The sequence below is a fragment of the Eumetopias jubatus genome, unplaced genomic scaffold (genome assembly GCF_037043125.1).
Source record: "Eumetopias jubatus isolate StellerSeaLion01/CBP00866 unplaced genomic scaffold, mEumJub1_p1.0 scaffold_12, whole genome shotgun sequence".
NCBI classification, from domain to species: domain Eukaryota; kingdom Metazoa; phylum Chordata; class Mammalia; order Carnivora; family Otariidae; genus Eumetopias; species Eumetopias jubatus.
The window spans coordinates 12,075,455-12,102,560 of NW_028274818.1; the positions used below are offsets into that span (position 1 = coordinate 12,075,455).

Sequence of the window (27,106 nt, forward strand, 5' to 3'; positions counted from 1 at the left end):
CTGCGGTCCTCTACTCAAGAGGGTGTGGAAAGATTTTCTCTGTTGTGAGAAGAGATGTTCCAGCTTACTGTGGCCTGATTTCTGTGTACCGCATTGCTTGGGTACAAAGTGACAGACGCTGTAGAACAGTTCAGGACACGTCCTTTTCCATCCTTTGTTCTTTATGTGCCTTCGTATAGAGCATGTTCATTGTTGATGTCCCACCCTGATGCACCCAGGGATTTTTTTTTTCTTTTTGAGGTTGAGGATTTATTGAAAGAAATTCGATCTGTATAAGGTTTCTTCTCCCACCCTGCCAGTGGTTTTCAGGTTTCAGATTTACTTCCTAATATTCTGGCACAATTTGTATTGTTTGGCAAAATAGCTAATAAAGCTTATGGAGAAACAACCAGCTATGGTGACACAACACATTTTTACCTCTGTTTACGATTTTAAGGATATTACTTATTTTTGGTTACGGTCATTGGGGCTTTTAATCTTATTCAGTCTAATACATTGAGTGCTGTGTCTTAGGCACAAAGAATAGTGTCTTTGGAATCGCATGTGACCAGGAGCTTGTGGCTGTGTATGTGTATAGCTTTCTCCTTGCCCCCCCCCCCCCGCCCCAAGTGACTGGGCATCAAGAAGCTATGGAGCTTGTGTTAAGAGCTCACCACCATTGTATTTCGTGATAAGCTGCCATCATGCCCAAATAGCAGGACTTTAGATCTAGAATTGCATGGCCTATCAAACCCTAATGATGATAATGTAATATGATCATATGGTAGTATTTTCTAACCTATTTTTAGAACGTGGACCTCCTGCTTGGACATGCCCCACTTTACCGTGGCAAACAGGGCAGATCTGCTTTTAGTCCTTCTGTCCCGAGGAAAGATGGAGAGGTAGAGAGGACATAGAAAAGAAAGTGCAGTGAAGAGTGAGAGTTTGGTTTTCTCCCTTTTTCAGCAAAACCTGAAAATGGTTGAAATGCCAGAAAGTAGGCTGCTAATTCACATGAAGTTTCTTTTTCTGGCTTCATATTACTAGAAAGGTGCATTTATGAGGTTGCTAAGCAGGGTTAGGCATGTAACCAGTGATTGTGGAGTAGTTTCTCTGAATTTGCGTCCAAGTAAGTGCTGTTTCCCGTGCTTTCATCTTGGTTAGTTCTTACAGGGCAAAATTCATGCTTGCTTCTGGGAACACGTGTAGTCCATTTGCTGGGGTGGTGGCAGACAGAGCTGAGTTCTAGGCCCAGCTAAGAGGGTAGTATTTTGTTCCTTTTTACATCTCTCTAACTTGTATTTTCCATGGGTATGTCAACCAGAATCTTGAACTGCTAAATCTTAGTATTACTTAAGGGAAAACGCTCCAGAGGATACTATTACCTAAGGATGTATTACTTAAGGATACTAGCTTTGGATCGGTTGCCCATTGGCATACAGGTTCATGTGCAAGAGGGATTATAGGTTATTCCAGTATCTTTGCAAATACCGGAAAGGAGATATGGGAATGCTGTTTCCACTCACCTGTGTGTCAGTGGGCTGCACAACGTGTGGACTTGAGGAGTAATATCAAGCATAGGCTTGGCCGTTAGAAGGTTTGGAGTCTAGTGTGGTAGAAATGCAATCACAGAATCAATAGGTAGCAGAGAATAGTAAGGTTTTTGATTGCGATAAGTTTGAAAAAAGATAAGAGTCAGAGTAGGATGGAGGGCTAGGAACTGGAACTTGGGACAGAAAGAAAAGAGAGGGAAAGTATTCTTGAAGGAGTGCCTGGAGAAATGTCTCAAGGATACACTGGCTCACATGTTCAGGTAGTGTCCTATGGGAAGGTTAGCCCGGGATCCAGTCATAAGTAATAGTAATCCTTTGAGAAAAGACTTCCATTGACTGAGAGACTAGAGTCAAATCCCAGGCAAAGACAGTCTGCTCCAAGAGCTGTTACAGCTGTCTATCAAGATGAACAAGCAGAAAGATCACCTGAATTAAATATCAGGAAGCTTGGGTTCTAGTTGGGTTCTGGCACTGATTCTGTGGCAGGGAGCAAATCTTTAACATCCCTGAGACCCTGTTTTCTTTATTATAAAATGCAGTTTTGAACCAGGTAGGCTTTAAATGCCTTGCATCTTTGTATTTCTTTTACTCTTTGTCTTTTCAGCAAATATAAACATGTAGATCTAATCCTTGTTAATGGCATTATCTTGAAAGCATAGGACAGAAACAGAAATAATGTGCTTTAATGGAAAGTAACTTTTAGATAATTTTTGGGATCTATTGTTTGAATATCATTTTGGAAGTGTGATAAAAGGAAAAAAAAACCTGATTTATGGAACTTGCTAAAATTTGAGCTGTATCCTTTTTCTGGAGCAGTGTGTTGATTCTTTTTTATTGCCCTGAGATGGAAATTTTAAGGGCAGAGACTAATCAAAGAGTTTTAGGCACCACTGATTTCTTCTCACAGTACTTAAATATCCCTATGTGACTTGCCCTGCTTCTAGCCGCCTACCTGAAGATGAGCTACTCTAGTAACTTGAAAAGTCCTGAACCTCAAAGTTGGTACAACTGGAATCTCTGTTATTGGACAGGGAACTCAGGGCAGTGTTGCCTTCAGCTCACAAATGAGCCACTATGAGAAGTCTTGGGTGCGTGCAGGCTGAACAGAGACTGTATTCTACAGAAATTATAGGTTCGGGGAGAAATGAACTACAGCTAACCTGTACCTTATTCGTGTTATCTTTAGGGGATTAATTTTCTTCCTTATTTGTATGTAGAAAAGTGCACATTAAGAACAGCAAGCTGGATAGCAAAATTCCTTAGAAAAATAGAGCTTTAATAAGACGAGGACTTTTTCCAGTATTCCTCTTCTTTCAAGAGAGGGTGCATGCAGCCTCCTTAGCTTGCTCACCTTGCGTAAGAAGAAGGTTCCAGCTCAATTTGATTCCTATTAGCTAAGTTTTAAAAAAGCATAAATGTCTGAAAGAAAGAGGAAGGAAGGAAAAGAAAAAGACAGGAGGAAGACAGCCTGCATCTCCTCCCCTCTCTCCCCATTTCCCCCTGATTAATTCAGTGTAAGAGCCACTGCGTAGGGCTGAGGTAGGAGTCCGCATGACATAAAGCTTAGAAGCTATAAGAGAATAGATCGATAATTTACCTGCATAACATTAAAAAAATTTCTACATGGAGCAAATTAAGCTACCGCATGGACTGGGAAAATGTTACAACTCTTATGTTCAAAAGGCCAATTTTCTTTGTATGTAAGGAATATATACAAATAAAGAAGAAAAAGAGTAGCAACCCATAGGAAATCTGCAAAGGAAAGGAATAGACTGATTGTCCTGTTCTCATTAATAAGAAGAGAGTATACTGAAATACCGTTTTTCACCTGTTACATTGACAAAGATCCAGAGTTAAAGCATCTTTTGAAAAGTCTGTGGGGGAAGCAAGCACTTTTAAAACTTACTAATCAGATTATAAAATAATGCCACCTCTTTGGAGCACAAACTGACAAGAGTATAAGGTGATTCACTGTATCATCGTTTGTGGCGGCCACAAGAGTGTAGACATCGCAGATGTCCATCATTAGGGGACTGGTTAAATAATTCATGGTGTGTCTGTACAGTGGAATACTATGCAACCTTTAAAAAATAAACTTCAGGGGCGCCTGGGTGGCTCAGATGGTTAAGCATCTGCCTTCGGCTCAGGTCATGATCCGGGGTCCTGGGATTGAGCCCCGCATCAGGCTCCCTGCTAGGTGGGGAGCCTGCTTCTCCCTCTGCCTCTGCCTCTCTCTCTCTGACTCTCATGAATAAATGAATAAACATTTAAAAAAAAATAAACTTCATGGGGAATGAAGTCTAAGATATGTGTTAAGAGAAAAAAAAGTATAGAGAAGTATGTGTATAATGTGCTATCATTTGTATAAGAAAAGGGGGGGAAGGGGAGTCTTGTATGTTCACAAAATATCACTTATCATACTGGTTGTCTCTAGAGGAAACAACTAGGAGGCTTTAGTAGTAGAGTCAGAGAGAGACTTTGCAAAGAAGACCTTCTTAGATCTCTTGAGTTCTTAACCATGGGGATTTTCCTCTTTGTAATTATTTTATAAATAGTTTTTCAATTAAAAATGAAAACACCTTTCAGTTCAAATGAAGGAAAAAGTATCAAGTTTATCAAATACTTTTACAGATTCGACAGCCATAAGCATCAGATAATTTTTTCTTTGCTGTGTTGCTGCAGATACCCTAGCGGTGTCTCTGGAATTGGATTATTCACTAAATTTCCTAATAGTGAATCATTCCTGGAATGATCCCTGTGTGACAGTCTTTTAATGTCTTACTGGTTTATATGTGCTTTTGTTAAAACTTTTTGCATTAATATTCAAAACAGATTAGTTTTGGTGGTTGTTTTCTTTACGGGTCATCTTTGACATGTTTTGATAAGGAATATTATTGAGACTTTTAAAAAGAAATAGGAAGATTTCTTTTTCCTTTCTGTTTCCCCTCATCCCTCAAGGCAGATAGGCTGAGATGCAGTACTTTCAGTATTTTTGCATACGCTGTAATTGAAGTTGTTACCCACAGGAAGAAGAAGGAAATACGTGCAAAACACAAAAAACTTCCTGGCTGCAAGATTGTGTTTTATCCCTGTCTCCAACCAATGATCTTATGGTTATAGCTCGAGGGCAAAAAGCGGTTTTTCTTGTGCGTAAGTACTCTTATTTTTTTCGGTGTACTTTATTTTAATGCATAGAGTAGGACAGAAATGGATTCGATAGAAAAAATGTTATTGATGTTGGATGTGTTGTCTGGTGGCATTCTATAGTGTATTTCACATATTGTATAACAATTTTTATTTGTGTGTGTGTGTGATTTTCTTTCCTTCCTTCTATTGTTTGTTTCCTATGTTTCTTTCTTGACTGCGGATACTTTAACTGTGGCTCTGTTGCACGTCGGAGGCCAAACTGATCATTGCCCAATTCTTGCAAGGGGCAGTCAGAGCTAAAAAGGCTGCTGACACCTTTGTAGTAATAGTGTGAATGAGGTGATTTTCAACTATAATTTGAAAACTCATTGAACTCTAGTTTCTTATTTGGGGCATACATTTTTGGTTCATAATTTTTGTTGAAGATTAAAATTAAAGTTTACATAAGATGAAAAACCTCACTGATCAAAATCAGATCGTATATTAAATGGCTGTGGAATGCTCTTAACAGCAGGTTTATCCTCCTGTAGCATAAATCTAATAGAAAAGTGTTCTCTGTCATCTGAAGATGAAAGTCATTTTATAAATACAACAGATGGGGAGATGAGGTGGTATGTAAGAATCAGTAACTTTATTCTGCAATAACTAGGACATTAGATGAATTTAATTGGAGGAAGGAGAGACTAAAAGGCAAGTAAGTAGCCTGGGTTGAGTTTTATCAAAATCTTATAAAATTTTTTCCATGTTTACCCAAACCCATTAATATAGAATAATTACATTCTGTACCCATTCTGAAGGGAAACCATGATATTCATAAATCACTTTAGTATACTATAGTTAAAGTGATTTTATGTGATAACTTATTTTTTTCAGCAAAATGGAAATACAGCGATAAAGGAAAGGAAGAAATGCAATTTGCCGTTGGCTGGAGTGGTTCTTTAAACGTCGAAGAAGGGTAGGTACCAGTTAATTTTTTTTTTTGTTTCTCTGTGCATTAAATGTGTATGTGAAATTGTTTTGCTTATAAGTGAGAAGTTTCATCACTGGGATATTTAGTGACTGTTCATCCCAACTTAGAGGTTATAGAGCATGATTTGGCCAGCAAATTTAAATTTTACTCATGTGATTTTTTTTTTTTTAAACTCCTGTTTGCAGAGGAGATTTAAAGAAGAACTCAGAATCCCATTCTTTCTCCTTTTGTTGTTTCCTGTGTTCTTCATTACTAATTTTATTTATCCAAAAAGTCAAAGGCAGTCATTGTCTTCTCTGCTTGGGTAGCATTGGCCTTGTACTTAAAGGGGACGGTGCTACATTAATTCTTAAAACTCATAAATACTTCAGAAAGGCAAGTTGGTAAATTCAGATTTCTAAATGACCCAGTAAGGGGGTTCTCTAGTGTGATTATATGAAGGAGCTGCTAACCTGGAACCTGTTTTTACTTAAATTTTTATGACTGAAAACTATCTGAGGAGAATGAGTAAGATCCTTCAGACTTTGGATTCAGATAAAAGACAACCAAGTGGAAGCCCATACATAGTACATGCTTTGCACATCGTAAATACTCACTGGAATGTTTTCTCTCTTACCAAAATAAATGATAATATTTCTCCTTAAGTCATTTAGTCTAACCATTTTGAAGACATTTAATTTCTTTCAAAAATGCAAAGCAAACATAATGGCTCCATTACTTGAAAGACAACAAACAAAAAGATTAATTTTGTACAGTGGTTGCCTAATACAATGTATGAGGCAGGAGTGTTTATAGTTTCTTGAATAAGCTGGTGATTGATGGGTCCTGAGGGTTGACAGGTTAAATTAAAGTCAGTAGGAGTTATTTTAATTTTGAGGCTTAGTCTCTGAGCTCCTGACAGATTTTTCAAGTCCATGTGTCACAAAAAGAATCTTTTAGGGAACATCCAGCCAAGCATGTGCTTGGAAGTGGGTTATCTGGGGCAATTTCTGCAAAGTATCAAGGAAGAAGCCAACTAGTTGAAATGCAGTTCATCCCTAGAATAATGTACTTGCAGGATTATGATTTGCCTGTAATGTGACTAACATTCCTCCCACGCTCTGCCCAGTCAGTGCTTAGCTGATGCAGAAGAGAGGGTACTGCAGGAAATGACTGGTGATGATTTGCTAGTTCTCAGTTCTGTGTATAATCAGTTGCATACGGTAAAGTTTTTGCTTTCTCTTGTGCTTTTTAAAGCACAGAAAGAAAAATACTGTTCTTTATTAACTTCAAGTGAATGTAACATTACCTTTTATGTGAATAATTGTACTTTTTATTTTTAAGGGAGAGAGCAAGCATGCACACGTGCGAGGTAGGGAGAGGGGCAGGACAGAGTGGGAAGAAGAGAGAGAATCTTAAGCAGGCTCCACACTCAGCACGGAGCCCCACGTGGGGCTCGATCTCATCACCCTGAGATCATGAGCTGAGCCAAAATCAGGAGTCAGATGCCGAACCAACTGAGCTACCCAGGCGCCCCTTATGTGAATGATTTTTATGATTCAACTTATTGTGGAGTTTTACTGTATTTTTCCTTATGCCTTGAATAAAACTGGTCCACAGAGCTTATCTTCCACTGGTTGCCCTTTAACATTAAATTATAGGGAAATAAAAGTAATTGATAAATTCATTAGGTAAGCATATGATTTTGTTTCCATTTTTAGAGAACATGTAACCAGTGCTCTATGTATCCCACTAGCAAGCCAAAAGAGGTAAGGATAAATAAGTTATTCGTTTTCTTTGCTTTGATTTATGAGCTATTAAGGTCATAAATTTTGTTTGTAACAGGAGTTCCACAGGGCGTCCTGACTGGACCTGCATTGTGGTGGGCTTTACTTCAGGTTATGTACGCTTCTACACGGAGGTGAGTGGAGTGTTGAGCAGTTAGAAAACAGCACTTGGCTGGAATATCTAGTTATGCATCCCCATTATCCTTCTTTGTGACTAATTACCTGCCGCTTGGGAATGTGGAGTTGCTACTTCACGAGGGTGGAAGCAGGGATTGGGGGGGTGGGGGAGTTGTGGTGGAAAGTTCTGGTAGAACTATAGAGAAAAGAAGCTGTATTCTTCTCAAAGAGAGTATCTGATATCCATGGAAAACAGTTGGGGAAATGACACTCTTTGCCTGGTCATACCTGTTCAGGTCTATTGATAAGAAAATAAGCAGGGCTCTTCTCTGTGCTTCCTCCTAGAATGGTGTGCTCTTGCTTGCACAGCTTCTGAATGAAGACCCAGTACTACAGCTGAAGTGCAGGACCTATGAAATCCCACGACATCCTGGCGTGACCGAACAGGTAGCTTTATAAACGACTGTGTTCAGAGGAACCATGGCTTTACTTTGAAGTCGTGTTTTCTCTTCTTTTAGGAAACTTAAAGGTATCTTTGTCTTGTGGCATAGTTAGCTATACTCTTATAGTCTAGAAATATAACCTATTTGTAACTGAGTCAAGAACTCCAGTCTTGCTTTTACTTATTTAATGAAATACCCTACATTTTGTTCCATAATACAATAAAACACTTTAGTCAGAAGCCCAAAAGAGTTCCTTATTTTTGGAATTTGAGAGCGACTTAAGACACAGATGTGGTATATATGTTTTTTATTTGGATTTAGGTGTCAGAATTATACACAATAAAAGAAAGTTCTGGCTGTATTTATTTATTTATTTTTAAAGATTTTATTTATTTATTTGACAGAAAGAGACACAGCGAGAGAGGGAACACAAGCAGGGGGAGTGGGAGAGGGAGAAGCAGGCTTCCCGCTGAGCAAGGAGCTCGATGTGGGGCTCGATCCCAGGACCCTGGGACTATGGCCCGAGCCGAAGGCAGACGCTTAACGACTGAGCCACCCAGGCGCCCCTCTGGCTTTATTTTTAATACTACTACCACATTGTACTTACCTGTTTCTCAGAAAGGGGGTGAAGTTTTTGTTTATAGTGGAAAATAGATTAACTGAACTGAAGATTTGGACAGAAAATGATTCTGTTTCGTATCTAAGGCTCTCCAAATGTAGTTTTCACTTTTCAAATTCACTGTGAGAATTTGATAGTCTCACAGTAAAAAAAGATAATTGTAGAGCCACATAAACTAATATGCTCTTCTTTGGCTCACAGTATACATTGTCAAATCTATGTAAATATGCCTGCCTTCTTTTTACTATCCTGCTTCCAAAAGGTTTCAAGTAAACAGATGATGCATGTATTGTGTACCTATGTGGACTTAAATTGTATGAGAGATGGCCTGAAGCTATAGGGACTGGAGCTGTAGAAGAAACTTAATCTAGTAAGAGAGACTAGACTAATTCCTATTAATACCTTTGAGTGAGTTAATCAATAATGCAGAGCGGTACCTAGTCAACCACTATTTTACATGGCCAGAATAGATTCTGTACAAGTTTGGGGGAAGGGGAGCTCAATTAGAATGAGGACAGTAAGAGAAACTTTCATTGAGCAGGCGAGATTTGAATTCAGCTGTGAATAATGGTTATAGAATATAATTAGTTAATAGGAAAAGAGGGGAAAGTATTTTAGGTAATCAGGAGAACCGTGAAGGGAGATTGAAATGTAGGACTGTGTATGAGACAACAAAGAAACCTAGGTCAGTAAATAGTGAGAAACTGTTGAATAGGCAGAGTGGCCACATTTTTCATAAATTTGAAAGCTGAGTAAAAATCAGAATTGATTCCAGCGATGAGCAGAGCAACTGAAGATTTATGAGAAGGAAGTGATATATCAAAGGGATATTGAAGGACTCTTTCTTCAGGAGGAACTGGAGTCTGAGACTCTGGAATCAAGGAGGCTAGTTATCTGACTTTTTGAAGTTATCTGTATCACACGTGCAATGTTGGGACAAGACTCTGTAATCGCTGTGTGAAGAGAGAAAGGACCAGTCCAAAAATCATTTTACAGGAACAATGGACATGACTGGTTATTGTATAAAGATATAGAATAGTGAAGAGGAAAGTGAGTTGGCTCTAAGATACCCATGCCGAGAAGTGCCACTGACAAAGTTGGAAGAGAAGACAGCTTTGGCAGTGAATTAAGGTTATTAAGTTTGGTTTTGGACATGTTGAGTTTGAGGCGATGGTAGGAAATAAAATGAAAATACCAGTATGGCTTTATTGATACAGAATTCCTGCACAGGTACAGAGACTAGATTGAAGAATGTGGTTGAAGTCCTAAATAATAAGTGAATTCTTCCAAGTAAAGGATACAGGAAAATAAAACTGAAGACTGAAAACTTAATAATATTCACCATCAGAAGATAGGAGAAATAAAACCATTGAATGAAATGAAGAAGGAGCTCTTGGAAATCTAAGGAGATAATGTGTTCATGAAAGATACTTCTCAAGAGCTGTTTTTTTTATTTTTCTATTCTCTGGATAGTGAAGGTTCTTTAAACCCTTTAAGCTTGCTTATGTCTGTACTACTCTCTTGTTTTTAGAGCTGGTGGAAAAAAATCACTTTTAAATACTTACTATTTGTGAGTCAAAATCTATTAGTTGAAAAATAATTCTTACCGAACGGAGACAGAAGTCTTTGTTGTTACTCTGTATTTTACATATGCATCTTTGGATATGATATGTCAACTTATATATCAAATGTACATATTTGCTTTTTCTTCATTGTACGCCCACATCTACGAAAGATCACAGAGCAGATTTCCTGATTCAGTTCTGGGCGCAATGAGTGTAGTAGAAGTGACCGCAGGTCATTGTAAACGATTCCAAAGAGAGAAGACCTCTTTCTGGAATGTCAAAGAAGTTCCTTCTGTGTCTTCTGCACAAAGATCTCTGTCATCTACCATAATTTCTGCAGCTTTTGGACCATTGGTGTTCGTATTAGTACCTTCTTCAGGAGAGCTCTCTGGTTTTGGAGATAACTGACTTGCTAGTGATTAGCTCCTCCAAGTCAGTGAGGAGGCTCTTGCCCTGCTGTCATGGTCAGTGGGCCATCCAAGCTTAGCCTTGCAAACCTGTCAGGTGAGCACCCATGCCAACTCCTTTCCCCTGGCTCCTCTCCCTCGTGGCCCAGAAATCTCTTTTAAAAATGGAAACAGCCTACTGGTTCAGTAGAAAAAAGGACAAGACCATTCTCACAAGAAGAAATATAATTGGTCAAAAAGCGTCTGATAAAATTTTGAATGTAAATAATAACCTAAGAACTATAAACCACTACATTTGGATAATTTTTCGCCTTTCATATTGACAAAGATCAAGATTTACAGAACTGTTAGCGACAGTATGGAGAAAAAGGCACTCTCATGTATTGTTGATGGAAGTGTAAACTGACAGGTACTTTCTTGAGGGCAGTTGAATAATATGAATGAAAATTCAGACTACTCTATGACCCAGAGATCCAGTTGAAGAAATATATAGCAACATGAGAAGATATACACAGAAGAATGTTTATTGCAGTGATGGTTATAATAATGAAAATGTTCATTCATAAATATTTAGTTACTGCCTATTGTGTGCCTAGCCCATTTCTAACCACTGAGAATTCCTTGGGGAACCAGACACCCCAGGGACCCTCCTTTCATGGAGCTTTTATTTTGGGGATGGTGGAGAGAAACCAGCAATAGACAACTAGAGATAGTAAGATAGTTCCAGTGTCTGATAGGTGCTAGGAAGGAAATAATCATGTTGATGAGATGGTAATGAGGCAGGAGAACGGAGGTGCTGTTTGATTTAGAGGCTCGGGAGCAGCCTCTCTGTGGGACTACATTTGAGCTGAGAACTGAATGATCAGAAGAATTAGGCAGGTGATGATCTGGGAGGTAAGGTCTAAGCAACATTCAGAGCACTGAGGTGATGATGGCCATTGTTCAAGGAGCAAAGTGGGGGAGGGAGAGGTGAGATGACCTTAGAGATGGGTACCCCATCTTGCAGGCCTAGGTAAAGAGGCCAGGCTTTTTTTTTTTTTTTTTTAAGATTTTATTTATTCATTTGAGAGAGAGAGCACAAGCAAGGGGAGAGCCAGGGGGAGAGGGGGAAGCAGGCTCCCCGCTGAGCAAGGAGCCCAACATGGGACTTGATCCTAGGACCTGGAGATGATGACCTGAGCCAAAGGCAGACGCTTAACCATCTGAGCCACCCAGGCACCCCTAGGCCAGGCTTTGTTCTAGGTGCAGTAAGAAGCTGTTGGAGAGCCTCAGTCAGCAGATTGGTTTGATGTGCTTTGTCTCCCAAACTAAATGTCCATCACTAAGAACTCGTTCACTATATTTTGTAACATATGATGCAGCACTGCATAGCCACAGCAAAAAATGATTTGCTCACTAACTGAAAAGGAAAAAGATCGTTGACCTATTGAGTAATAAAAAGCACGTTATACTATATACTTTATATATTGTTCATATTTGCACAATGACTATATTTCATTTTTATGAAATCTGTGCTTTTTTGTTAATCTCACCACCTATCCTGAAAGCATTATATATCATGTTTAAAAAGCATATTTGAAAAGAATTTTAAGTACTTGGGCAAAAGGCATTCTGAAATTAATTTTGCCTTTATTTTTACTTTTCCTCTGCCTGATAATGTCTTGTGCGATGGGTGGTTGACAGTTATTTCCGTTTTTCATTAATATTTTCATAGTATTTTCTATTTTTCATTAATCCTGACACTCAGCTCTAAGACAAAAGTAGATAAGGGGGCGCCTGGGTGGCTCAGTCGTTAACCGTCTGCCTTCGGCTCAGGTCATGATCCCAGGGCCCTGGGATCGAGTCCCACATTGGGCTCCCTCCTCGGCGGGAAGCCTACTTCTCCCTCTCCCACTCCTGCTGCTTGTGTTCCTGCTCTTGCTGTCTCTGTCTCTGTCAAATAAATAAATAAAATCTTTAAAAAAAAAAAGTAGATAAGTTTATTTGGCAACAATGAAAATGTATTATTTTCTTCTTTCTTATTTCTTTAATAGAATGAAGAGTTGAGTATCTTATATCCAGGTGCCATTGTGACTATTGATGGATTTAGCCTTTTTCAGTCTCTTCGTGCTTGTCGAAATCAGGTAGCAAAAGGTAATTTTTTGGCGAGACGAATCTAACTTCTAACGTCTTACTTAATTTAACCTAGAGAATTAAACATGTGCTCGACATTAAAAAGGCCTCTCTGTACTAGATTTACAGAAAAAAACCCTGCTACTGTAGAGATGGGAGTGCATTGTTGGGTAGATTGCTTAGTAAGATAAAAGCAAGGACTGAAAATCTACTCTCTACATATTGGGGTAAGGGAACCAAATTTCTCACTAGATCAGCAGCTCTCGGGCTGGTGTTACTAGAATCCTCTGATTCTGCATTGCTTCCATCCTCACTGAGGGTAAAGATACCACTGTGCTCAGGGGGAGTTTTCCCCTTGGCAGGCAGGACCCAACAGGGAGTCAATGCCGGCTTCTTTTTGCTAACCTGGAACACTTCTGAATGGACTAGTTAGAGGCCTGAACAATGTGTATATGGACAACTACATTATTTCCAGACTTGGGGGTGAAAAGGGCCCAAATAAGAGTTCTTACTCTTACTGCTCAGAGTTTACATTCTTTGGAAGAGAATACAGAGCAAAGTTGTATTTCATCAAATTCAAGATGCCATTGTTTGTAGATGCACTAGTATTTTATGTACCACAAAGCAGCAAAAATGCTGCCAGAGAAAAACACATCATCGATTTTAAGATCCCAATTTTAGAAAAGCCTTAATTAAACCCAGTGAAAATACCAGGACTAGTGTAGACTTCCTCCTTTTCTTCTGGGTTTGGGTAGAGGGGCCTTAATGGCCCTAAAACAGAGTTTGTTTTGTTTACAGATTGATGTGATTGGTAAAATCCTGAAGTTTTGGTTATATGGATCTTTAATATTACATACTTTTCTATTAGGCGAGAACTTGTTTGAATTTTTATACCTATTTCGTAATCTTTTAAATTATTTAAATTTAGGCACAATAAGTATCATTATCTTGAGGTCACTTAAAGTAGTCACCATTAATATGTATACCTACAGAGCCTGGCAGTTTTCTGCAGGTAAGAATTCAGTCAATGAAATAAACTAGAAATAGAAGATTATGATTGGTATTGTAAGCCATTTAATTTTTATTATTTTTGAATTCCTGTTTATTTTTATGTTTAAGACCATAAGACCATTTTGTCTCCTAGGAAGGCAATAAGCCATTTAGGGCCCTCTTATTGTAAGTTGCTCTAAAAAGAATTCTGATTGCATAGCCAAGAAATTGTTTTGCTTTTTATTTCCACATGTAGGGAAATTCTCTTTTCTTGGCCTTATTGTCAAATCTGAAGTGCTTAGAGGAATATATTTTTTACTTATAATAGTACTTTCTGGAATAAACAGCCAGAATCCAGCTGTATTCTTTTTGTTTTTGTTTTTTTGTATGCTAGGTGTTTTTTGTTGTTTGTTTTTTAAGATTTTATTTACTTACTCGAGAGAGAGTGAGCACAAGCAGGGGGAGCAGCAGAGGGAGAAGCAGGCTCCCCGCTGAGCAGGGAGCCTGACTTGGGGCTGTATCCCAGGACCCTGGGATCATGACCTGAGTGGAAGGCAGACACTTAACCGACTGAGCCGCCCAGGCGCCCCCCCCCAGCTATATTCAAATAATGTAGCATGAGAATTTACTGATAAATAGACCTTGTGCCTGATCCTGTGGCAAGAAGTGTAATAATTGCTTTTTCTTTCATTACTCCCTAGGCAGAAATACTGAGCAGTGACAGGCATTTTATTCATTCTTTCTGGCAATGCTATTGCTGTTAATGTATCTATCAAGGCTGGCCTTGGTTACTTGCCTTACGGACCTTGCTGTCTGGGTGCTCCTGCCCAGCATATCATCAGGTTTTTAGTTTTTCACCAAGTTAAGGCACTATTAGCTGTTCCCAGGATTTTATCCACTGTCTTTCTCAGGGGGAAGAAATTGCTTATTTGTCATCAGTTGCAGTTTGAATTCACCTTAAATTTTAGTAATAGTCTAGGGTTTTTAATTACCTTCTCCAATTACATTGAATTTTCCAAAAATCTCTTGTGACAGTCAGCTTACCCTTAATGTTTGCATTTTACACGTATTGTCTTGGCAGAATAAAGTTCACTTTAACCTTGTTTACATTGCCTTGCCTCATTATTATCATTTAAGTTTTAGAGTAATAAATCAAGTTATTCCATTTTTAATGGGTTTTTGTAAAACTCCATCCATTATAGTTTGGATTGTTTGCTTTTTGTCTTTAACAGCTGCGGCATCGGGCAATGAGAACATACAGCCTCCACCGTTAGCTTACAAGAAATGGGGTCTCCAAGATATTGACACTATTATTGATCATGCTAGTATTGGTAAGCATTACTAGTTCAAATTTTTATGCAATTTATTTTTTTTACTTTTTAATTGATGTGTCTCATTTATTAGAAATGTACATCGCCTTTAGTGAGACATTTGGAATTTACCCCAGACTTACGGATTATGATAGGTGTATGTGTTTAAGAAGTGGTAGCAGTTTTAATAATTAATGTCTACAGCAGTATCGAGCAGTTTTAAGTCTTTCACACTGTTTGAATTTTTTTTGCGGATAAGTTTAATCCATGTAATTACCATATAGATCAGTCTTCTAAAAATACAACCTTTAGACTAGCAGAATATAGATTAAAAACAGATTTCTCCTTACAAGCATATTTTAAGACTCACTCTGTTGGGCATTAGGAACACAGAAATGAAAAGACATAGTCTCATCCAGGAAGCGTGAGTTGAGTGGAAGACACATGTGAAAACAGTTGCAGGACTACAACAGTAGTAGACGAAGGGACCAGCGGGAATGGGAGCGGAGAAGCCCCAGACCCTGAGAGGAGTAGGGAGCAGGAGGCTGACTCCGGTCTGACATTGGAAGAATGAGTAGGACTTGACCGGAGAACAAGCCCAGAAGAGGCATCTGGTCGACCTGTACACAGCCTGGGGGTGGCAGTGCACTGTCTGCTGTAAAACTAATGGGCACTAAGGACCACTGGCAACAAGCATGTAAACAGGACTCAGATTTTGACGGGCCTCGTATGCTATGCAGAGAATTTAGATCTTTCTCCTAGCAGCATTGAGAGCCATTGAAGAATTCAGAGCAAGAGAATGGTGTTACCACTTGGTCTGTTAGAAAAATCACTTTGGTGGAACTTTTTAGAGGCTGTAATATAGGGGTCAAGACTAGAAACTAGGCACAGTAAGGAAGCTGTAATTATCTTGGTAAGAAGTAATCAGTTTCTGAATTAAGGTAGTAGAAATGGGGGTGGAGAAGAAAATACTAAAAAATTGTTTTTTTCTGCGTACCAATATGCGCCTGTTAAAAAATTCAAATAGTACATAAATATATAAAAAGAAAAAGAAAAAATATCCCCTTAGCCCTACCATCCAGAGATACTCACCATTGGCATTTTGGTAAGCATCCTTACAGACTTGTGTGTGAAATGCATGTGTAATATATATATGGTTATATAGAGAAATAGGTTTTCATAAATAGGATTATATCATATCAACTGTATGACAGCTCTTTTCTAATCAGTGTATTTAAAGAGCCTTTCAATCAATTTTGCTATTACACATTTTTATCAGGGTCCTAATAGAAGACAGATGGCACCCTTGAAATAGGACAGTTGAAACACGTTTTATTTATAGAGAAGTTGTCTAGAAAGATGTGGTGTTGGAGAACCACAAGGGATGATAGAGCATCTCAGGGCTTCTTAGCAGCCCAGCTGTTGACCACTCCTAGGACAAACAGGGTGAGGACCTGGAGCAGTTCCAGAACTTGGAGATGACGAGTAGAATCAGCATCTTAAGAGCAGGTTGACTTTTGCACAAATGTCACAGAGAAATAGGCATCCTGACTTCAGTTTCCTCTCTGTCTTTGCTCTCCTTATGAGACTTCCCATTGTCTGAACCCAAGTTGGAGGTCACCATTAATGTACACACACTGGCCCCTGAGAGTGGGTGGGGAGAAAAGGAAGGAATGTGAATCCACAGAGTCAGACAGAAAATACCTGACACACAGATCTCTTTGTTTATTGTTGCATAGTTCTCCTATGGAATACTCTACAATCAGCACTTTACTGGTAGACAGTTTGTCTTTACTTTTGCTGCAAAATTCCAAAGTGTTGAGTTCAGTTCAGGGTAGCTTCCCTGTTCTGTTAATTGAACTTTGGAACATTGAAACAGGCTAGGAAAAATGATTGGATAGAAAATACTATTCTATTCATTTATCTCCCAGCCTACAAAATTATTTTTAAAAAAGGTACAATGGGGAGGCGCTTGGGTGGCTCAGACGGTTGGGCGTCTGCCTTTGGCTCAGGTCATGATCCCAGGGTCCTGGGATCCAGCCCCACATTGGGCTCCCTGCTGAGTGGGGAGCCTGCTTCTCCCTCTGCCTGCCGCTCCCCCTGCTTGTGCTCTGTCTCTGTCAAATAAATAAAATCTTTAAAAAAAAAAAAAAGGTACAATGGACTTTATTTTACATGTACATCTTTATGTAAAGTTTTGATGAATTCATTCAACAAATAAGTGAATACCTATTATGTCCTAGGTGTTAATAATGGAGCTAGAAATACAAGGCAGACAGGACCCTGCCCTGATGAAGCTTACATTCTGGTGATAGGGAGACACACGGTGAACAGTTGAACCAAATGAATAATTTGGTAATATCAAAATGTTGGTATGTATCATGAAGAAAATAAGCAGAGGGTTATGATGGAGAGTAAAGAGAGAGGGCACACCAGGTAGACTGGTGAGGAAAGGTCTCACCAGGGAAGTGACATTCAGACTGAGCTATAAAGGGTGTGAGAAGGAGCTAGCTATGTAAAGAGGTGTAGGAAGAGCATTCTGGGCAGAGGAAGCAGCAAAGAGCCTCAAAGTCCTGAGAAACAGGAAGGTCCATAATGACTTGATTGTTAAGAGTAAGGGTCAATGGGACAAGGTCAGGTTGGAGATGTAGACTAGGGTCAGATCACACAGGGTAAGGAGTTTGGATTCTATTCTAAATACAGTGGATGTCATTGATGGAGTCTAGGTACGGGCTACTTAAAATTATCCTTCTGACCTGCTGCTTAGAGAGAGAGAGGCTTCTAAAATAAAAAGTAAAGGCAGGGACACCAGGAAGGAGTTTGTTGCAGGAGGGGAGAAGGAAGGACGGCTTTGCCTACAGTTGGAGCAGTGGCGTTGGAGAGGGGTAGACAGAATTAACATATATTTTGCACTTGGAGAGGGATGGATTTGAGAAATAAGAGAAAGGAAAGATTCAAGGATTTCTTAGTTTTTATCTTATTTATTTTAAGGATTTCTTAGTTTTTAAATTTGAGCAGAAGAGTGGATGATCACATCTTACTAAAATGAGAATAAGGAGAAGGAAGAGCTTTGAGGTGGACAGATTGGAGTTCTGTTTTTTACAGGTTAACTTCTGACACAATTCCACATTCAGATGGAGGTGTCGAGTGGGCGGTTAAACGTGCATGTCTAAAGTTTAGGGAAGAAGTCCAGATTGTTGATAAAAATTGGCGAGGAAAAGGTTGACTGTGGAATGCTTCATAGAATCCAAGGAAGGGAGAAGGTCCACGGGATTGGACAACGTAGAGCTCTTCATTAAGTCTGATATGAGCACTTTGAGTGGTGGACCAGTGAGGATGAAAGCCAGATTAGAGTAGGTCGGAGAAGAAATATTTCCACCCCTGCTTTCAAAAATTAGAAACACAAGAACGAGAAACTGTATCACAGCCTCTCCATTTTTATGTCCAGTCTTGACGTCTTCCTTAAAATTTATACTTTTTCCAGTGCCTGCTAGACTTGCCCACCTGAGTATCCAAACTTAACATATCCATAACAGAATTCTCGATTTCCTCCCCTGAACCCTTTCCTCCTTTTTTCTTCTATATCCTCTCTTCTGTTGCTCACACCAAAAGATTCTGAGTCATCCTTGACCCCTCTTTTTCTCATGTGTTTCATCCAGCCTCCCATTTGTCTCTTCCCGCACGGTAGACCCTATCTGACCACCGCTCATCTCCATCACTGTTAATGCTGTTGTCTGAGCCACCATCATGTCTTGCCTGAACTATTGAGGGAAAAAACATTCTAGCTGGTCTTTCTGATTCCTTTCTTCCGTCTCTAAACTCTGTTCACCAGTTAGTAGCTAATAGCCTTTTGAAATGTAAGTCATGTTTTTGTCACTCTTCTGCACAAAATGTTATTTATAGCAGCTTCTCATCTTAATAAAATCCGAAGGCTTTACAGAGTCATACCAGGCCTGACATTGCCTGGTTTATGGTACATCTTTTACATTATCTTCTTTAGTTCCCCCCTCCGTGTGTTCCACCATGCTTGTCTCCTTGTTTTCCCTGAGATGCACCAAGCATCCTCCTGCTTGAGAGCACTTGTGATTGTTGCTCCTTCTGCCTGGAACATTTTACCCAGCTAGCCACATGGCGCGCTCTCTCTTCATTCAGGTCTCTGCTCAAATATTATTTTGTCAAAGAAGTCTTCTTTGTCTACTATAATCTACTGTAGTCTACTGTAATAGACCTAGAAAATTATCTAATGAGTTTGACTTTATAGAAATTTATATTAAGATTTAAATTAATATAAATATTTTAATGATATTCAATACTTAGTAGTTTAATATTAAAGTGTATTTCAAATTAGTGTTCTATTTATATAAATATATTTTAATATGCATTTTTAAACTAAATTATAATTTATATAAATTATGTTAATATTTATACTAAGGTGTTGCAAAATGTGGGAAGGCCTCAGGTGTTCAGGAAATACAAAAAAACTCACATCTAAGGAAATGTAATTACAGTAGGCAGCTTGTCTCAGCAGTGAGTAATATTTACATCATTCTTAATAATGAAAACAGTGAATGTGAGTTTAATAAAAAATTGAAATATGTGCATATTGGAAGGATATGGTGGGAGGAAGAGGGCCTGTCATTATTATGCTATATCTTCATTTACCTTAAATCAGTGAAAAGTAATGCTAAGATTGGTGACTCAGAAGACAGCGGTCCTCTGGATGCCACCACTTGGCCGCAGTATAGAGAGCAGGACAGCATGTTAAGTACAGCACAGGGGTTTAGTCAGCACGCTGTAGACTGTAGGACAGGAGGGTCATGGAGGCATGGGAGTTGGGGGTCGAGGAGGACGGTAGGATTTGGGGCTGGTTTTGGATGCCCATTTGTTTGTGAGCCTTACTCTGAAATCCAGGTGTATTTTTTCCCCCTGGCGATACTCAGCTGGTCTGCTGTAAACAGCAGAGACTGCAGAAAGTTTAGGTCATCCAGGTTAGGATTTGGCTAGGTTAGTATGTGAGAGAGACACAGGGCAATTGTAGGTAGGTATCTGCAAGAGAATGATTATGATGGAACACAAATCTAAGCCAGACAAGAAGGGAAGTGAATGCGGAAGTTGCTTGATAGTGAAAAAATAGTAGGATTGATGAAACTCTTGATGAAATTGTGGAATTATTACTGGGGTTACTAGAGTGGGATAGTCAAAAGGTGGTATGCTTGAAATCAAGGTTTCAAAGGCTATAGAGTTGACAGCAGAATCTAAGGTGTGTGTGGCACTGAAAGTGGATGACTGAAATTGTGGGAAGGGGAAGATCAGAGTGGTAAGGACGGAAAGAACTGATCAGCCATCTCTTTAGAATAAATTAGAATAAACCCACTTAAAATTTTGGATACATACTGGGAAGTTGTCCCCTGGGTAGCTTGTAGCAATTTATACTCCCACCTATCTTATGTGGGAGTACGGAGAGAAGTTAACTTTAAAACTGAAATTTCAATTTATATGCCACACAATGGGTGAATTGTGTGATTTCATTCTGGTAAAGTCGGGCCAAACTTATGCAAATTTTTATCATATAGTAAAAACATTTTGTGTATTGAGTCATGAATTCATTCATGAATGTGAGCCAGGCATTCTGATCTTTCAGAATAGTCCAGCTTCTGCAACAGTTATTTCATCACTTTAATCCCTAAGTCCGGCAAATGGTTTGCTCTTGAACTCCCTAAAAGTATTTCCTTTCCCAGGACTCTTCTTCAGGAACAATGTGTTTTTGACCATTTGCAGGTAAAGTAGAGGCAAGACCTATATATGAAAATTCCATTCTACAGTGTATTTGAGTTCAGAACTTCCCAACTGGTTGTCTTCATGTACCATATGAGTACCCAGGTACCATATGTGTGCCTGAGGCCACATAGGTTGGAATCTTAGCAGTACATCTTTACTTTCTCTCGGCTTATTCCCCCCTTGCCACCCGGGTGAAGTTACATGACCTTGGTTTTTCCTCTGCTGCATATAGGCATGTGGATGCCAACATTCAGTCTGTCTGCTTTTGCTCTTAGAGCCTTGGGGAAATGAAAAGTTAACTCTTCCTTAGAAAAGGTGGGGGATTTCTGGACTACAAAGCAAAGGTTTGAAAGTGTTCGTTTTTGCTGTGTTGGGAGGGGTATGGGAGCACAGATGCTCTCTCACCTTTTTGGTGGGAGTGTAAATTAGCACCACCTCTATGGAATGCAGTAGAACAGTATTTAATAAAATTTTTAAAAACGTGATCCCCTCTGAGCCCACACTTCTATATAAGAATTTTCCATACAGATAGTGTTCTGTAGGTACACAAAGACATATCACAGATATATATATTGTAGCATTATTTGTAGTGGCAAAAGATGGGAAGCAACATAAATGTCCATGGGTAGGTCAGATCAGTTACGGTACGGCCGTACAGGGGAATGTTCTGGGTGATCGAGAAGAATGAGGCATGTCTCTTTGACATTTTATTAAATGAAAAAATTGACTTGGTGTGCTGTCATTTATGTACATACAGTATCTCTGAACAGCAGCATAAGAGACTGTTTCAGTTGAGGCCTCTCAGAACTGACTGATACCTCTAAGTAAGGCAGACTGTACTTTTTGTACTGTTTGAGTTTTGTAGCTGTTAAAAAATTAATATTTAAATTTTGTTTTTGTAGTATTTTGTGGCTTAGAGGAATAGATGGCACTTTTAATATCTTACGAATATTTTATGACATTGATTTTGTAGCTTTTAAAAATGACTTTTATCCGTTAAATAAAACTAAGCAGTTTGCGTCTTCGAATGGAATTGACGTAAAAATTTAATGACCTAAAATGACAGCGTCGTTTTAGTGCATTCTGCTCACATGTTGTTGCTGTTGTTGTTTTAAAATAGGTATTATGACTTTGTCCCCTTTTGACCAAATGAAGACTGCCTCCAATATAGGTGGATTTAACGCAGCAATTAAAAACAGTCCACCCGCCATGTCTCAGTATATCACTGTCGGGTCCAATCCATTTACCGGCTTCTTCTATGCTTTAGAGGTAAGAGTTTCCTCACTGATCATGAGTGAGGCCTCTCTTGGTTTTTCAGCTTGTGTACAAATTGGATATTGAGAGTTAGCCTTAGAAAGATTCATCAGTTTACATTTCTAAGTTTCATTGGCAGCTAAAATTAGTCTCCACTGCCTTTCTTCTAAATTCTTTAGGTGAACTGAGAAGGTACTAAAGTCAGCGTAAAACAAACTTCTCTGTTTCTGATGCCCCAGATTCTTAGTTGATTTGTCTTTAAATATTGATGCAGTCAGCAGCAGCAGGGATTTGAGTACATCAGGAATTGTAAAGCTGCCGACTGTAGTAGATGTAAGTGGTGAAAATTGGTTCCTAAGGTAGGGGACCATTAGGTGCTATTTCTCGCTTAAAAAAACCAGCCTTCTCAGAATTGTCCAGACTATCTCTTTACTTTAATAAAAATATACATTAAAAAAAGAGAGAGGGACAGAAGCCAGTTGTGTGTAGATAGGAAATCCATAGCACTGCTAGAATAATGCCATCTTACTGTCCTAGTTTAAACTTTTTAAGTTAATTACAATTTAAGGAGGGAAATCCTGAAGACAGAATAGACAACAAGCAATTTTACTGTAAAACTGTAGAGTTAAAACTTTTGATTATATTGCTGCCTCCTAAAACAGAGCTTTTACTGTATGGTCTGAAAGATGCTGAATATTTTTGCTAGTCCAGGCTTTACAGCTTTTCACAAATTTTAAAAGTAAGCCTTGTGTAGAAAGCTTGTTTTGTTTCTTTGTCAGCTGTTCAGTTTTCTCTTTCCTGTGTCCTGTCTTCCAGGGAAGCACCCAACCATTACTGTCTCATGTGGCGCTGGCGGTCGCAAGTAAACTCACTTCTGCTTTATTTAATGCTGCCAGGTAATTTCATCACAATTCCGTGTAAAGTCATTTGTATTATCTGTTTATCTGTAAAATTATCTGCTTGCTTTTACCATCTGTTTTCGTCTTCTGCACATGAAAATGCTGGGAGCGCTGGTTTTATTCTCCATTTTCTTTCTGTTCAGTGGTTGGCTTGGTTGGAAAAGCAAGCACGAAGAAGAAGCAGTGCAGAAGCAAAAGCCAAAGGTGGAGCCAGCCACCCCGTTAGCTGTCAGGCAAGTCTGTCACGCTCCTCTCAGGTTTTTGTATTTTTAAAAAGTGTGCTGTTAAATTTATGGTCTTGCAGTGCGCTTAGTTGATTTGTCGATCTCATTGAGTTTTTGGAGCTTCTGTCACAATATAAAGTCCATGAGGAGAGTGGTTCTTGCCTGTTTTGTTCACAGCTGCCTCCCTGTCCTGTAGTAGTGCTCAGTGTGTATTTGCCGAGTGTGATTTTATACAGATACCTATAATCTTAAGTTGCAAGAAAATTTGTGAGAGCTGTTGAAATTTTTTAAAAAGCTTAGATAGTTTATCAGTAAGCTCTATAGACTTAAAAAGTGCTTAGTGATTTCTTTAAAAAACATAAAAACAAGGAGTCCCATGCATTCAATCACTCTTCAGAATGCAGGGTTGTGCTTTTTTATTACTTCAGTTGTGCTAGAGGATAGTGTATGTGTCAGGTTTGGGGATGAGAGAGTGTGATTTTTTGCTTGATTTTGTTTTAAAATCATTTTTATTACCTAATATAAAATACTACCATGAAGGGAAACAGAATCCTCCCCCCCCTTGTAGATGTTCTTCACTTAAGAGATATAACTAATTACCTATTATTAAAATTTATTGAAGATGAGCCTGTAAGGTTTTCTCATCTTTTTAAAAAATATGATAACATCTCACATTTTCTAAATTCACTGAAGAATCAAGAAGTAAGCCAGATGGCTCTGTGCTTCCAAATATATTAACAGCATTGGGGCACCTTGTCTCCGGGATTTCCCTCCAAACGAGTGCACTTCTCCTTCCACAGGACCTCTTTCCTTTGATCTTACAGTTCCAGTAAGATTGGTTCTAGACCAAGAACATTTGAGAGAGAATTATTTAGAAGAGGGGAAATTCTTCAGGCAGATACAGGGATGTCAGCAGGATATGATATCTAGCAGAAAGAAGAGATTAGAAATATGAACTTAGACAAAGATGCCTGTGTAGGAGCAAAGAATTCCAAAATTTAATTGGTTGTGAGGGTACTGTTTCCTATGATATAACAGTTAATCAAGAAAAGATAGTTATACTTGATATTCTCTAAAAATATAAGATTGGATATCTATAGAGAAAATTTATGAAATAAAACTTAAGTGGTTTTATTTTATAATGGAAGAAACTTCTTTGGCATTTTGTTTTGCAAAATGTCTGGTGTAATTAATTATTAAATTAACAATCCATGCAGGATTTCTATTTCTTTATATAAAAGCAGATTTGACCGACTTTGTTTATGCAGTTTATGATTCTGTCATCTTTTTCTAGACTGGAATTTGATTTGAGCTTTTTATTTTCTTTTATATAACAGATTTGGACTTCCAGATTCTAGACGCCATGGTGAAAGTATATGTCTGTCTCCATGTAACACACTGGCAGCAGTAACAGATGATTTTGGCAGAGTAATTTTATTGGATGTAGCTAGAGGAATTGCAATACGCATGTGGAAAGGTACTTCCTTATTAAAATCCAGAAAAAAATGTTAATTTGCTTTTTACCCCAATAGTTGAGCAGTATTATCATCCTTCAGCTTCTGGTGGACAACACTGCTTAATTCGTTATGTTTATGCTATCTTTTTTGTTTTTTAACACAAACTCTTGTCAGTAACACTTGATCTAGTAGTCCAATTGCTCTATCCTTGAAGTTTGATTAATTTATCGGCACTTTTAATTCTCTTCCTTGTATATTTTTCATTTCTCACTGTCATTGTCAAATTCCTGAAGTCAGTTTCTTGCCTCTGTTACATTCATTCCACTTCACAAGGTCATGTTTAAATCAGATGTTCTCTTCAAATCTAGAATGCTAAATCTTTCAAACTAAAGATGGCAAAAACCCATCTTTGCTGACTTGACTTCCACATCTGTATGCTTGGATCAATTTACTTAAGTTTCTTAGTAGTATGTCAGTTGGGAGCTGTAGTTAGCTGCTAATAAAAGAGCCAAGTTCAGGATTGATATAATATGCCCATGAGATCCTCAGGAACCCAGTTTAACTTCCTGAGCTTCCCCACTCCAAGGTTATTTCATGGTTCAGATGGCTGCTGGAGCTCCAGCCTTGCTATCTGCAATCCAGGAAGGAGGAAAGGAAGAGGAAGAACTACCAACGGAGTCAGTCCACTTTGAAGATGATTTCCTGCCAAGCTTTTACTACAGTGCATTAGACAGGACTTAGTCACACAGTCATACCTAACTATAAGGGAGACTTGAAAATATGTAGGCACACTGTCAACCTGAAAAAGATAAAATCTCTTTGACCAAGGAAGAAGGGAGAATGCATATTTTGGAATCATCTGGAATAGTAACATGTCAGCACAGACAGGCTCCTTGTTAGAAACCACAGTTATGATGCAATCTGGTCTGTACTGTGAGCAATGTGAGGAATAATGGATTTGAGGACATTAAGTTACTCTGGACAGATTGAGACCACTGTCACCTTCTTGCCAGAGAATTCCTGCAGTGTTCACCTGTTACATGTTTAAGTGTCTGTAGAAATAGGTTTTACAGGGCACCTGGGTGGCTCAGTGGTTGATCGACTGCCTTCAGCTCAGGTCATGATCCTGGAGTCCCAGGATTGAGTCCTGCATCGGGCTCCCTGCTCGGCAGGGAGTCTGCTTCTCCCTCTGACCCTCCCCCCTCTCATGCTCTCTCTCTCATTCTCTCTCTCAAATAAATAAATAAAATCTTAAAAAAAAAAAAAAGAAATAGGTTTTAGTGCTGCAGATATATCATTTCTTCTTGGGGTTTGTCTTCTGAAATAACATGAAGGGTGGTTCTCAGCAAGACTTTTCCAGAATATAGAAGACATAAGTACGTCAGCTGGTCCAGATCCACTGTAGCGATCTTGTTGCTGGTACTGTTGTTTTTCCTTCTGCAGCTGGTGCAGTTTTCCCCCATACTCAGAAGGGAGGGGTCAGTTGCCTGTGGAAGGGGTCCCCCTGAGATAGAAGACAGTATGAGCTATATCTCTCTCTCATAGGCCAGGATTTCCTGCCACCACCTTGCACCGTATTCTCCCTGTCTGCATAACCCCAAGGGTCTTGAAAAGCAGAAAGTCAAGTTGATTTTTCTCTTACATTTTATATGGACTTTTATTTAAAATCCAAACCTGATAACCTCCCTCGGATTTTTTAAAGGTAGATAATTTTTTTAAAGGGAAGGAGGGGAGAGAATGAGATTGAGGAAGGGTACTCATGAAGCCGTAATGATAGCTGTTGTTTTTTTTTTTTTTTTTAAGAAAAAGAAGTGATCAGGAGCAAATATAACAAAATACTAAGATTTAATAAGACGGTGATGGATTCAGTATTATAATTACTGTCTTTTCTGTTTAAGATATTTCATACTAAAAAGATAATGTACTTATATAGCTTTTCTTAAACCCCTCTCTAAAATATCCCACAATGCTTCAGAAAGCTATGATCAAACCTAGATTAACTAATTAGCTTCCCTTTTCCTTGGTCTCCAAGGGTATCGCGATGCACAGATTGGTTGGATCCAAATTGTAGAGGACCTCCATGAAAGAGTACCAGAAAAGGCGGATTTTTCCCCCTTTGGAAATACTCAGGGTCCAAGCCGAGTAGCGCAGTTCCTTGTGATCTATGCACCAAGAAGGGGAATCTTAGAAGTGTGGAGCACACAGCAGGGACCTCGAGTAGGAGCTTTCAACGTGGGAAAGCACTGCAGGTAAGCTGCAAACCCTGGCATTTTCCTGGTTACAAAAAGGAATGCTTTTATTCAAGTCTTTATTAAAGCTGCTTAGTAGGTTGCAAGTTGTTTGAGAATTGCGGTGTTCTTTATTCTGGTTTTCCCTGTGAGTGCCTGCTATATAATTAAGGATTAAGTATTTAATAACAAAAAATCTTACCATGATATGCTACCGAATTTAATAAAGTTACCTGTGGTGCTGCCATTTATCCCCATCCCTTACTTACGCTGTGGAGGCTCAAAAGG

At 38.9% G+C, this 27,106-nt stretch overlaps 1 protein-coding gene and 1 non-coding gene across 3 annotated transcripts in view; both read left to right on the plus strand.

Annotated features, from left to right (window-relative positions):
* RAB3GAP2 (RAB3 GTPase activating non-catalytic protein subunit 2) overlaps positions 1 to 27,106 on the plus strand; it is a 95,941-nt gene that overhangs the window by 31,519 nt on the left and 37,316 nt on the right. For both annotated transcript variants that reach the window (XM_028104662.2, XM_028104663.2), the window contains exons 3-14: positions 4,559 to 4,682; positions 5,553 to 5,634; positions 7,350 to 7,397; positions 7,474 to 7,549; positions 7,878 to 7,979; positions 12,600 to 12,699; positions 14,901 to 14,999; positions 21,877 to 22,025; positions 22,827 to 22,906; positions 23,053 to 23,142; positions 24,471 to 24,610; positions 26,623 to 26,839. In XM_028104662.2, the coding sequence (XP_027960463.2) occupies positions 4,559 to 4,682; positions 5,553 to 5,634; positions 7,350 to 7,397; positions 7,474 to 7,549; positions 7,878 to 7,979; positions 12,600 to 12,699; positions 14,901 to 14,999; positions 21,877 to 22,025; positions 22,827 to 22,906; positions 23,053 to 23,142; positions 24,471 to 24,610; positions 26,623 to 26,839 (1,307 nt within the window). The remainder of the gene's footprint in view (positions 1 to 4,558; positions 4,683 to 5,552; positions 5,635 to 7,349; positions 7,398 to 7,473; positions 7,550 to 7,877; positions 7,980 to 12,599; positions 12,700 to 14,900; positions 15,000 to 21,876; positions 22,026 to 22,826; positions 22,907 to 23,052; positions 23,143 to 24,470; positions 24,611 to 26,622; positions 26,840 to 27,106) is intronic.
* LOC114210528 (small nucleolar RNA SNORA36 family) lies at positions 16,787 to 16,918 on the plus strand. The gene has a single exon (XR_003609542.2). It is a non-coding gene; the product is annotated as a small nucleolar RNA SNORA36 family (small nucleolar RNA).